Genomic DNA, 12,805 nt, shown 5'->3' with positions numbered 1-12,805 from the left:
AATATCGCTTCTTACGAGATTACTGTACTGCGACGATGAAAATAGCGAATGATGGAACAATAATCTACAAAAAGTGATAAACTTGTTGCCGCAAAGAGAGCCCGTTGTAAGTGAAAGTTTCGCGCGAATCCTGTAAACGACGAACCCTGCATATCACAAAAAATGCAAGGTTATACTACACGTCAATATCGCAGGCGGCAATTTCTGCTACATTGTATGCAAAATCTGCTCATTACGCGATGTTGTTAGGTATAAAAACAAAATTGAAAGTTGGGCGAGTTGGTGGTACATTCTGGGAATAAGCGCGAAAAAGATGACACATTAGAAAGAACACACGCGCCGTTTTGTGCGTTCTTTTTTACGTGTAGTCTTTTTCGCGCATATTTCCAGAATATAAAAACAGCCCTCTTGAAATTTTTGTTACCCAATAGAGGCCGTACATCGGACAACTAACCCATCGAGTTGTAAAAAAAAAAGTCTTTTGGTTTTCATGCTGATTTGTGAGATGACATCAGTGACGTTACGTTGACATTCGTGTTGCACGCGTAGTAGCCCCCATGGCCATTCCGTACTGCACCGTTAGAGCCAAGTACGGTCCGTCTCACTTTTTCACACAAGCCCACACCTACGCGACCGGCTTACGTACTTCCTTTAAGTCACTTTTATAAAGGAAATGACAAAAGAGGGAGAAAAGTGGCGCGGCATTTGGTTTGCCGCAGCTCTCCTTCTAATTACATATTTACTATTTTTCTGCAGAACAGGTTGCTATTTTGTGGTTATCGTTGTTAAAACACGAAACCGGCATAATTTATGTACAGTAATGATCGTTATAACAGTGTCCTCAGGACCGATGACTGCAGCTTCGCTACAAGCGATATTTCCTGAAAAGCACAAATGATTTCGTCTCCACTTACTAGTGAGGAATGCCAATAAAGCGAGATTTAGGATAAATCGATTTCGTTATACCGAGGGTTTAGAACGGCGCCTCCAGAGACCACTGAGGAAAAGCCGGCATTACGCCAAAACCGCAAAAGTTAGAACGGTGGTGCAGGTCCTGTTTGATTGATTGATTGATTGGTTGATTGATTGATTGATTGCCCGCCGCTATTCGCCAATCTTGTGTCCTCCGGAAAGCGTGAAGGGTAGCGCCTCTCCTGGGTGTCCTCCGTTCATCCCTGAGAATGTGCGCTTCTCGACACTACTACCACGCGGTTTCTCGAGAGACTCGACCGCATACGCTCACAGGGACTAACCTGTCAGAACCAGAGCCGCCGTGAAGCTGGTTTTGCCGAAGTCGTTCGCGACCCGGCAGGTGTAGTTGCCCACGTCATCTGGCGACACCTCCGGTATGAACAGCATGCTGACCGTTTCGGTGAACATCTTGGACTTGGCCTTGTCTCCACTGCCGATCTCGCGGCCGTTCTTAAGCCAAGCGAAACGCATGGGCTCGGTGCCGATGTGAGCGCTGCAGGAGACCGCTATCTTCGAATGCAGCGGCGGGTCTTTGGGCATCGAAAACGGTTGAATCTGTGGAGCATCTGCGAAGCGTCGACTATTGTATAAGAGCATTCAAGAAATTACTGAAGAGCGTGCCACGGAATTAAGGCACTTTACCTCCGCTTCTTGACGCGGGTAGGATGAACACGATGACGATCAGACGAAGTGCAGATCCGGCGTACCGCATAGCTCTAAGCTCAACGAAGGCACAGGAGAATTAATACCCTGGCGGCAGGACTACTGCAGGCGGTTTGCAAAGTCAGCGGAGAAAAACTTGCGAAAGGCGACGTGAAAGAAGCTGTGGACAACTAGCGACACATAGAGGTGGCCCAGTGAACCAAAGAAGTGCGTTCTGAAGTCCGTGAAGCGGCAAATACAAAGTTGCCAAACTCATCTTGGTTAAGTTCATATCTTTGGACATTTTCTAGATGAGAGGAAAGCCACCATACCAGCTCCTTGACTATGTCTTGTTTTTTGTAAAATTATTCGATGGTTTTTTGTTACTTGAGTGTTTTGCTTTGAACTAGGACGTCAGGAACTATGAGGAGCGTACCATTTAAACGACCACAAAACGCAGTGTGCGCGACTGATATTTATTTGGAGGGTGTAAATTTGTTTCATGTAACGCTGACCTCTAATTACGTATTCTATGACGTTAGTAGTTATTAGGCCTAAGCAACGTTGTTTACAGCCGATTTTCTATAAATGCGCTGTTTTTGTGACGCAGCCTTCGCACTGTCGTAATTAAAGTGTTAAGTCAAGTGAATTATTAAGCGAAATATTAAGCAAGGTATTAAGTCAAGTGCAATGCAAGGTGTTTTTCCACCTTGTTTTTCGATTCATTTCATAATTTGAAAAAAAAAAAAAGCAATGCACACATTATTTATGACCACTGGGTTGCCCGCCAAAGCGCCATGCCGTTTCCCCCAAACTGCGTGAAGCTCGATGTGCCGCTTGTCAATTTCAAACTGCTTCAATATAGTTGCGCTCGTTGAATTTATAATCACGGTTGGGTGATTGAATGTACCATGCACACAAGTAAATGCACTATCGTGTCAGTGATTCAGGCAGTGAGGAACGACTGGAGTGTGGTTTCAAGACCCCGAAAGACGTGACGACGAACAAGGGAAATACTATATTAAATAACCGATATATCGCAAAAAAGGACATGTGACGACCTGACTGCAATTCGCCATCTCACGAGAAGTCTTCTGGCACGATTGGTTGATTGATTGTAGGGTTTCAACGCGCCGACGCAACGCAGGCGACGAGGCGCGCCGTAGTGAAGGGCTATTCCGGATTAATTTTGACCCCCCTGGGGATCTTTAACGTCCGCCGGAATCTCGTACACACGGGCGTTTTTGCTTTTCGCCTCCACCAGAAAAGCGCCCGCCACGGCCGGGAATCGAACCCGCGACCTCTTCTGGCTCGAGCCTATAGAACTTTACCGGTGGCCATTGCTTTCACGTGTGCTGCACATACCGACCGGACCAGCAGCGTACATTGAGCGCCAGATTCCTTGGCCAACAACTAACGTTTCCAAACAGGAAACTGTTTGAAACGAAACATGCCGTGAACAACCTGGATTCGATGTTAGCCGCCTTACCTTCAACGGTCAACGCTGCGGTGAAACTGTCGCTGCCTGCGGCGTTCGAAACTGTGCAGGTGTAGTTTCCAACATCTTCAACCGTGACCTTTTCAATGGACATCGTTGCAACGCTGCCAGACAACAAAGTCGCGTGCTTGTTGGCTGTGTTGGCCACCGGTCTTCCCTGATGAGTCCACGTGATCGAGAACGGCGCTGTCCCCCTGGTCACTACGCAGGATAACAGCACTCTGTCGCCTAAAGCAGTGTCCTTAGCAAATGAGAAGGGCATGATGACCGGCGGCGCTGGAAACGTGTGAATAGTCGTTATACTTCCCGCAATCGTACAGCGGTTGGTGAGGAATGCAAAATGATTGCATGTGCCAACACTTACATTTGCTGCTTGCCCTGCTGTGCACACAAATCAAAACGAGAACAGCGACGACCCGGAGATGACTGGAGGAGGAAACTGCACTTGCGGTAGTCATGGCGAAGGTGCCTCCGCTCGAGGACAAAATGTGAATTGGAGTTTGCCAACAGCAAAGTTTTAAGCTTTATGCCACGTCGCCCCAACCGAAGCCTTCGGCGACGGCGTCACACTGCGGCACCGTCAGAAATGTCCTACGGCTAAGCGGCTTGCCTCGTTGTTAGTTTTTTTATTGAACGTCGTTAACGGACAACTAGCGCCACCTGGGAGGGTGTGTTCGAAGTGAGCAACCCAAGATCGCCGTTGCGGTCGTCAAAATGGGACGGGTGAAGTAATTCTATTACATACACCCTCCTTCGCAAAGACGAAAAATTCTTACATGAGATTTTAAAATAAAATTTTTAACAATTTAAAATTCGATTTAAATTTTTAAAATTTCAAGACTAAAGATAAGTAAATGGCGAGTTGTCTCGAAACCAGACTTCGGTGTAACGAACTCCTCGGGAACGAAACTGTCATTATAAGCGCTACTTCCTTGAATGCGGGGATGACTTGCGCTTACTGCAGTGCGGTTGGAACCATGAGAAACTTCGGATATAGTAAAACTTCGCATAAAGCAATTTCGTAACGAGGGTTACACGATTTATACCCTCGCTGTTCCAACGTATAAATCATCTTCATTGTACATAACATGATTTTGCTTTGCAATTAACTTATTTGGGCTCACGTATAAATAGCTCGCGCTTTACGCACGCGACTGCTCATTTACGTAAAATGACGTAGCCCAGTATATACGGCATTCGAGCTTTTTATCAGCAGGTATTCGAGATGTGCTGCCAAATACACAAATGCTGCGAAATCCAGCGCGGAAGTCACGCTTGCCGACGCTGTTCTCATCCTGTTGTAAACAAGTCGACACTAAATCCTTACCCTCAACCACGAGCGATGCCGAATAACTGTTGCTCCCCGCCTCGTTGGTCACGGTGCACGTGTAGTTGCCCAGATCTTCGGCTTTGATGGACTCAATCGACAGTGCTGCCACATTTTCTGCGAGAACCTTCACATGTTTTCTGGGATTGCTCGAAACCGTCCGGTCGCCGTGGGTCCAAACGAAGTCGAAAGGACCGGTGCCGCTCGACACCACACAGGTCGCAATTGTCTTCTGTCCGAGAACAAGGTTCTTCAAAAACGAGAACGGCATGATTGCCGGAGGTCCTGCGGAGTCCCGAACACGTTTGATCAGGAGTGGAATAGCAATATGGAATATACACTACCGTACAGGCGCAATGGGCTGTTACAAGACTTACCGGAAGCCGAAGAAGTGCTCATTATGACTAACAATCCACAAAGGACGAGCGCCTGTCGTGGAGTTTTCATTTTGGGGCGCGGCCGCTTTCGGCTTGAGCGCAGGTCTGAACGGTACGACGTTGCAGGCGAGACTGAAGTACAGTGAGTGATCCCAACGCCCGTTTCTTTCCCGCCAAAGTATGGCGTGGACAACTAGCGCCACACCGGGACAGCGTAGAGAGTCTCTCTCCAGATCGAACCGTGATGAAACAAGTGAAAAAAAAGGCGCGCCCGACTTCGTAAACATTTCGCGAAAAGCTTACGAATACTCTACATTCTTTAAATACGCAGCGGCAAGATCTGAAGCGTGAACAAAACAACAACGAAGGACTTCTGAGGGCAACACACTTGTCTATAACACAGGTTTCGTACTTATAGCCGTATCTTGCCTCGGCCGAAACGCATTTGAAGAAAACTATTATGCCATTCTGAAGTCTTAATCGTATATTTTGACCTCAACGTTTTTTGTGACAAGTTTGAGTCCGCAGTTTTGAGGGGTAACTAGTTGAAGTTGAATATAGACAATATGTTATAGACAAGGGTGTTGCGCACTGTACACAAGTAAGAACTAATTTGCTATAAACCATCAGGAAGGAACGTAGAGCCCGCAGATTAGCTGCAGTGTCGATGTAGGACATCTGAAAACGTCTGCTTTACACCAAAAGTACAAGGACACAGTTCACTGGATTTTTGTGGCCGCTGTGAACCGTTATGAAAGCATCCGGAAACAAAAATTGTCATTTTTCGTTCGTGATCACGCAGCATTGCTGACGAAAGTGTCAGCATGTTTTCGGTATAGTGGCGCCAGGTCGTTCTTTACACTTCCAATGTAAAATTAGGGGCACCTTCTCAAGTAGAAACAGCGAACGACGCAAGTGCGACGTTCGACGCAAGTTCGACGCAAGAGTGAAAATGGCCACTCACCTTCCACCACTAGCTCCGCGGTGTAGCTCTCAGAGCCGTGCTCGTTGGCAACAGTGCAGGTATAGTTTCCCAGATCTTCAGCCTTGGTATGCTGCCTTCCAGTGTTCTCCATCGTGCGGCCGTCATGGCTCCACCGGAAACGGAACGGTGGAGTCCCGCCAATAGCGACGCATGCTACTCCCGTTGGCTGGCCGAGCGCCGTGTGCTTGGAGAAGGCGAACGGCTGGATGTCCTGTTTACGGCCCATATGCGCTTGCCTCGAAATTCGTGGCCGCAGTGAGTATAACCGCTGAAGCGTCTCGTTTTCCCGAGCGGCTTGAACGCCTCGAATCCCTCCATTTCCAAGTGCGCGGTCACAAGCCACGAAGACCCTCAAAACGGACGCCGCTGTCGAAAGCATAGTTGCCGCGAGCCGGCCGTAGCTCCCCGGCCGTACCCGGCCGTAGTGGCGACGTAAAAGAATCCAGCGTATTTATGCCTAATATTGCTGGATTTTCGAACGGCGCCCGAACGCAGTCAGCTAGCGCCACGCTTTGAGAGCAAGTTCAACTGTCAGCGCGCTCTGCACCCCCATGGGTTGCGATCTGCGTGTACGAGACCGTGCTGTCGCGAACATTGTGCTTTACATATTGGTTTGACATTGATGGACGTTTTTAACGCAATGGAGTAATTGTACTTAATCTGCCACATAACTGTCATCACAGTCAATGGCGAATGCGGTTTCTAGCGTGCGATGCATAAAGCAGGTCAAGTGGACTCTCAACCTTCTTCCGAAATACAGAAAAAAGAGACGCGCAAAGATCCACAGTTGCTTTAGATGACCGGCTCTTGCGGTCCGCATAATCTACCAAAGAGGGAGAACGCCTCGCGCTTCCAAGATGTGAAGCCTTTAGATGCCTCCAGCGAGTTTAACAGAAATATTGGGGATGACTTAGTAGGACGACTATTTGAGGTGAATAATTAAATGAATCATTAGTGGCCAAGTAGGCTGTGTAATGAAATTGGAGAAATGTGGAGAAAACGAACTTGTATGAATGTCGATATAAGGGTTGCCGGTAAAACAGTCCGGCGGAAGAGGATGATATGTCGATGGTGGACGTGAAATTGCAGCGACCGCTATGGGGTGTAAACGTGAACCAATCCGCCAACGTGACCCGCCAACCTGTCCAAAATAGCTCTGCCTTTTGTGGAGAATCATAGCAGGATACGAGACAAGAGTAGGGCACTCTTTAATGCATCACCACTGAGGCCTTCCAGTTGTCCTGGGGATAGGATAGGATATCCTGGGAATTTTTTCGCGATGTGGGAACATGGGGAATTTGCACGCTTATAGGATTGCGTACATCGTTGAAGACAATAGATATCGAGTTATAACGGAGGACTGGGACAGAAGATGTAAAAAGGTACTGTATAGCTAATTTGCACCTACCCCTATTTTCTTATTGTAAAACCAACCCGCCGCGGTGGCTCAGTGGCTAAGGCGTTGCGCTGCTGAGCACGAGGTCGAGGGTTCGATTCCCGGCCGCGGCGGCCGCTTTTCTGATGGAGGCGAAACGCAAAAACGCCCGTGTGTACGAGATTTCGGCGCAAGTTAAAGATCCCCAGGTGGTCAAAATTAATCCGGAGCCCTCCACTACGGCGCGCCTCATCGCCTACGTTGCGTCGGCGCGTTAAACCCCACAATCAATCAAAATCATCAATCAATTATTGTAAAACCCCGCTCCTTCTACAACCATGCTCTGTCATAGTCCGAACTGGCATGGCAGGTAAAAAGAAAGCCAATAAATAAGCTTTGAGCATGTCCTTCTCTGCACCTGTTCTCCGCTGCTGTTGGGGATATTCTCTCTTTCCATCCCACTGGTTCCCACAACATTCGGCGGCATTCTGCCATGAATATAATGCCATCGAACTTCATTTGTGGCTTATGGGGTAACAGGCGACAGTTACGTTTTGAAGTGCAAAACGAAGTCGTAATGCAAACGGGTACACGCGTGCTCACCCTTCACGACCAGCGCTGTGGTGAAGCTGTCGGATCCGGCGCTGTTGGACACTGTGCAGGTGTAGTTGCCCACGTCCTGGGCCGTGATTCTCTCGATTGTGAGCGCCACTATCTTCTCGCTCACCGCTTCCGTGTACTTCGACTTCGAAGGCTGCAGATCTTCGCCGTTAATTGTCCAGCGAAACACGAACGGTCCCCTGCCGCCAACGACTGCGCAGTTAACTACGGCCTGGCCACCGAGCACTACGTTCTTGGAGAAGGAGAACGGCTGGACCTCGGGAGGACCTGTGTGAGGTTCCGGTTATCGCGCGAGCTCTAGACCACGCTTTTAGAGAGTTTTAGCATAACGTTACCGTGTTTACGTTACCGTTTACCGTGTTTGCGGGAGTCGACTGCGCAGCGCGAGAGTTACCGCGAACGGTAACTTACCGGCAGAGGCTTCACCGTCGCCACCGGCTTCCGGTAACACGGTAAACGGTAACGCAAACACGGTAACGATATGCTAAAACTGCCTAATGTTTAGTTCAAAGTTGCCGAAACAGTAAAGAAAGGCGGGAAGATATTAGAGAGTTTTAGCATACCGTTTCCGTGTTCGCGTTACCGTTTACCGGGTTTGCGGGAGTCGACTGCGCATGCGCGACGAGTTACCGTGAACGGTAACTTACCGGCACAGCCTTTACCGTCGCCACGGCGCTTCCCGAGCAGACGAAGTGTACCCTCTCGTCTTGAATACAGCAAACGCAGTGCGCTCGGCGCTTGATGCTTGGTACGGCCGGTAAAACTATTCTTAGTTGATGTTATTTATTACATTTTTCTCGTTAAATGGTGCTCAGGAGTACAATTATTTTTTTCCGGATGGGTGAGCGAAACGGCCGCCCCTACTGGTGCTAAGCCTCGCCCGCCTCAAATACTTCAGAGAAGTTTCTGAGCACGCAAAGCGCTTTTACGTCTCCAAAATTGTGCCCGGCAAGGTAGTATAGGTTATTGAGCAATTATTTGAACATATTTTGCCCATTTCATGCCGAAATATATAGCGCAGACGTGAATTCTAGTTTACCTCGATTCCCACTGTACTCACTAGATGGCGCCACCGACCTCACTTTTTTTAAAGCTCTACAGCTAATGGCTACAGTATTCTCAAAACTAATAATGTTATTGTGAAAGCTTCAACTAAAAAGTGTAACATTCAAACTACTTTAAACAAAATCAGATAGCTGTGAGCAACAAAATTATGCCTGATTTGTCTCGATATTAATGCATTAGATGTCGCTGCGTGTCCCACGGCGGCCGGTAAGCCAGAATACGCTAACCGCAAACAGTGTGCCAAAACGCGTTTTATCGTTTTCACCGGTAAACGGAAACTCCGGCTTCCGGTAACTCGGTAAACGGTAACGCAAACACGGTAACTAGATGCTAAAACTGTATATTAAGGGAAGAGAACATACCGTTCGCCGCTGCGGTGGACACCAACGAAAGTACGAAGAGAATGGATCGTCTGAACATTTTCTCCTTCAGCGCTCGATGTCGTGGCATGCTAGTCGAATTCTCGCCACAAACTGTGCTCTCTAGAGGAGGACCTCGTATTAGGAGAGGTAAGCTGTGCAGCTTTTCCCCGCCGTGGACGCCTAGCGCCGCCTTGTGATCGGTGTCCGGACTTCCAGTGGCGGTGGCATTCCGAAGCTTCCGCGACGTTTTCGCAACGTAGCCTAAATTTGTAACATTCGCTCTGATAACGTTTCGAAATTTTCGAGGGGTTAAGAATCACCAACGGCGAGTTCTAATCAAAATAACATTATTGTCTGGTCAATTCAGCGTAGCCACATTTTTCTTCACAACGCAAGAGCAGAATCATATCGCAGTCTCTTTCTTGTGGATATGCTTACTCATACACGTGTGTGTGTGTGTGTGTGTGTGTGTGTGTGTGTGTGTGTGTGTGTGTGTGTGTGTGTGTGTGTGTGTGTGTGTGTTATATCGATTGATTGTAGGGTTTAACGCGCCGATGCAACGCAGGCGATGAGGCGCGCCGTAGTGGAGGGCTCCGGATTAATTTTGACCACCTGGGGATCTTTAACGTGCGGCGAAATCTCGTACACACGGGCGTTTTTGCTTTTCGCCTCCATCAGAAAAGCGGCCGCCGCGGCCGGGATTCGAACCCGCGACCTCGTGCTCAGCAGCGCAACGCCTTAGCCACTGAGCCACCGTGGCGGGTGTGTGTTATATCACATTACGCGAGGCTTTCTAGCGCAAAAACTTCATGGTTTCTCTTGAAGAAGAATGTTATTCAAGGGTACTGTTTTGGGTGCTCCTTTAGACGTTCTTCAACTTTCTTCTCGAACGTTTCGCGATAGGTTCACTTACTAATGCACTAATTCAACTAGTCTCGATTTTTTTATAACGGAATCCGGGTACGTGTCGTAGGGGGAGCGAAAGAAGCAGGGAAACGGGTTCAAAGCGTCTTTGGGATGTTAATCTTCTCAAACAGTGCGCGGTAGTCGACACCACCACGAGAGATTCTCAATTATTTCCAAAACTTCACCAGTTCTAACCTTGAACTTAAGCCCAAGTTAAGTATAACATAACCTGGGACTGAGAATATTTTTTTTTCTTTTACTAATCTTCCCTTGTGACCGAGGAGCTGTGAGACAACTCCTGTGATTTGGATGTCGTCTCACCTTGCACTAGAAGCGCAGCGGTGACACTGTCGATGCCGGCCTCGTTCGTCGCGGTGCAGGTGTAGTTCCCAATGTCCTCGGCACTGAGCTGCTCGATGGTCATCGTGACTATGTTGCTGGTCAGCGCTGTTGCATATTTGTGGTCCGTATTCACCAATGGCTTCCCACCGTGCGTCCACGAAATCTTGAGCGGCTGTGTTCCTCTGGCTACAGCGCACGTCACGAATGTCTTCTGGCCCAGGCGGCTGTCCCGAGCAAACGCAAATGGCATGATGACGGGCGGTTCTGCGAAGGAGAAAACGGCTGAAACAGTGGATTTTATACTAAAACTTTTAGGTTAAAAAAACTTAACATGTTCAATTTAAACCTGACGCCGTAAGTTTATTGTGGCGACGTATTATGGATGCCACGGTAGGTGACGGAATAATAGATGGGATGCAATTTTTGAACTATACAGGTCGTTTTCTGACTTACTTCACTGTGGGTTTTTATCGTAATAAAACATTGAGGCCAGGGTCAAAATTCAGCGATGTACACTTCTTCAACAAGACCTGTGCGGGAGCGGCCTGATTTAAATATTTTATGTATGCGCAAAAAAGAAAGCATAAAAGTACTTATTCGCTATCCAGCTGAAGTCACACTTGTGTTGGGTCGATCTTTTATCATCACAGATGCCTACAGCTTGCAGTAATTAACCGCATGTTTAGCTGAATGTGCGGGTCATTCTGAAAATCTTTTTTTATGCATGCAATCTTTTTTTATGCCTGTCTTCCTGTACGAAGCTTCGTTTGCATCGATGTAAGTGATACTGCCTACGAAACACAGCAGTTAGAACATAACAAGGCATTCTTACCTCCGACTGTTGCAAAAGCGGCACTGGCCAGGAGAGCGGCAGCAATTCCTCGCAACGTAGCGTGAAGAAGGGTCCGTGATGACGTCATGTTGGTGCGGGTACCGAGCTGTTCAATTTCCACCAACAATAGTACAGCGCGAGGTGTGATGCCTTTGCTCCGGTACTTAGAATCCGACTGAGCACCGCAGCTTCTCTTCGTCGTGGAAAGCTCCTCCCACGTCGAGCGAACAGCTTTATTTGGTGAGCGCGGACGAGTGGCGCCGCTAGGCGGCTACGGGGCGAAACTCACGAAGCTGCGCACTGAACACGTGGATAGAATTGGCGCGAAACGACATTTGATTGCGCGCGGTATAGACCGTCGAGAAAATAAAATGCCACTTGGTCTTAGAGGGGCCATCAAGACAATATACAATGTTGTTTGGTTTGAAAAAGCTGGTCTTTGTAACACGCAATTTGGAGACCCGACAGGCGTGTTTTTAACCGAAAAAAGATGCGAAATATTCGAAAACTTTTAAATTTCGCGCTACACGACGTCTACAGTTACGTAATACGGGAACACCAAATATGTAGTGAACAATGTGTTGCCTGGACGTTAGCGGTCAATTGATACAATCAAACGGAACTAAAGGCCCAATCGTGGGGCTTAAAGGGCCCTACGACAATCGTAGTGATTTTCTTGGTGGCCGCCAATCGTACAAACGAGATCATGTGACGTCATAAATACCCGGTGCACCGGTTTATCTGTTTCCCTTCATACCTGGCTTAGTTATTTGAAGTTTGCGGTAAAATTGGTACCTTTGACATCGGTACAATGGAGTCTTTTTAATGAATATAACTTCACTTGTATTTGGTCTTTTCACATAACATTCCCGCTAAGGTCGCTTCAACTAAACCGTTTAGCAACATGGAATGACTGAAGCCATGAGTACCTCGTCTATTTCCGAACGACACGTTACTAATAGGCTGCGTGTTTTCATTGGAGGTGATGAAAACAGGAGAGAATCGTGGAGGGACTGGAATGGAATGCAGAGTATTAATAAAGGCATTTTGTCATACTGACATGCGAAACAAGTGGAGGGAAGGAAAGCAGATGGAAGCGTTGGAGTATAGTGGTTAGACAACTGATGTGGAAGTAGATGACTTTAGTGGAGGAACGTGGAACGGAGAAAGAGTGGCGAACGACTCCCTCAAGTGTTTGGAGCATGCGCTGCTATTAATAAATTAGACAACACTAAGGTTTCGCCATTGCAGCTCCACCGGCTTAACAATGTGGAATATGGGAAAAAACAGCAGCAGTACTTAGAGATGAACGGCATACGAATGGCCGCCGTGATAATTGCGCACGAGATTTTAAAACAACAAACCCGATTGCGCTTACGTCCCACGAAGCCTAAATACACTAGCATGCCGCTGAGAAACGTGTTGATCATATTCGCTAACAAATGTACTCTACAGAATGATCTGAATTTGTGTACTCGGCTAACGGCGATGATTTGTTAAA

General features: G+C 47.7%; 1 protein-coding gene across 3 annotated transcripts in view; it reads right to left on the bottom strand.

Moving 5' to 3' along the window:
- LOC144158761 (cell adhesion molecule Dscam1-like) overlaps nt 1–12,805 on the bottom strand; it is a 172,348-nt gene that overhangs the window by 132,817 nt on the left and 26,726 nt on the right. Inside the window, exon 1 of one of the 3 annotated variants that reach the window (XM_077689897.1) lies at nt 10,452–10,736. The exons of 1 other annotated variant lie outside the window; for it this stretch is intronic. In XM_077689897.1, the coding sequence (XP_077546023.1) occupies nt 10,452–10,722 (271 nt within the window). In that variant the 5' untranslated portion in view covers nt 10,723–10,736. Of the gene's footprint in view, nt 1–1,253; nt 1,516–10,451; nt 10,737–12,805 lie in introns of those variants that run through there. One more of the 3 variants, XM_077689899.1, reaches the window with a different exon arrangement.

This window comes from Haemaphysalis longicornis, unplaced genomic scaffold (genome assembly GCF_048455015.1).
Source record: "Haemaphysalis longicornis isolate Haplotype H1 unplaced genomic scaffold, Haemaphysalis longicornis Haplotype H1 scaffold_10, whole genome shotgun sequence".
NCBI lineage: Eukaryota > Metazoa > Arthropoda > Arachnida > Ixodida > Ixodidae > Haemaphysalis > Haemaphysalis longicornis.
This window is presented reverse-complemented; position numbering and strand designations above follow the sequence as displayed.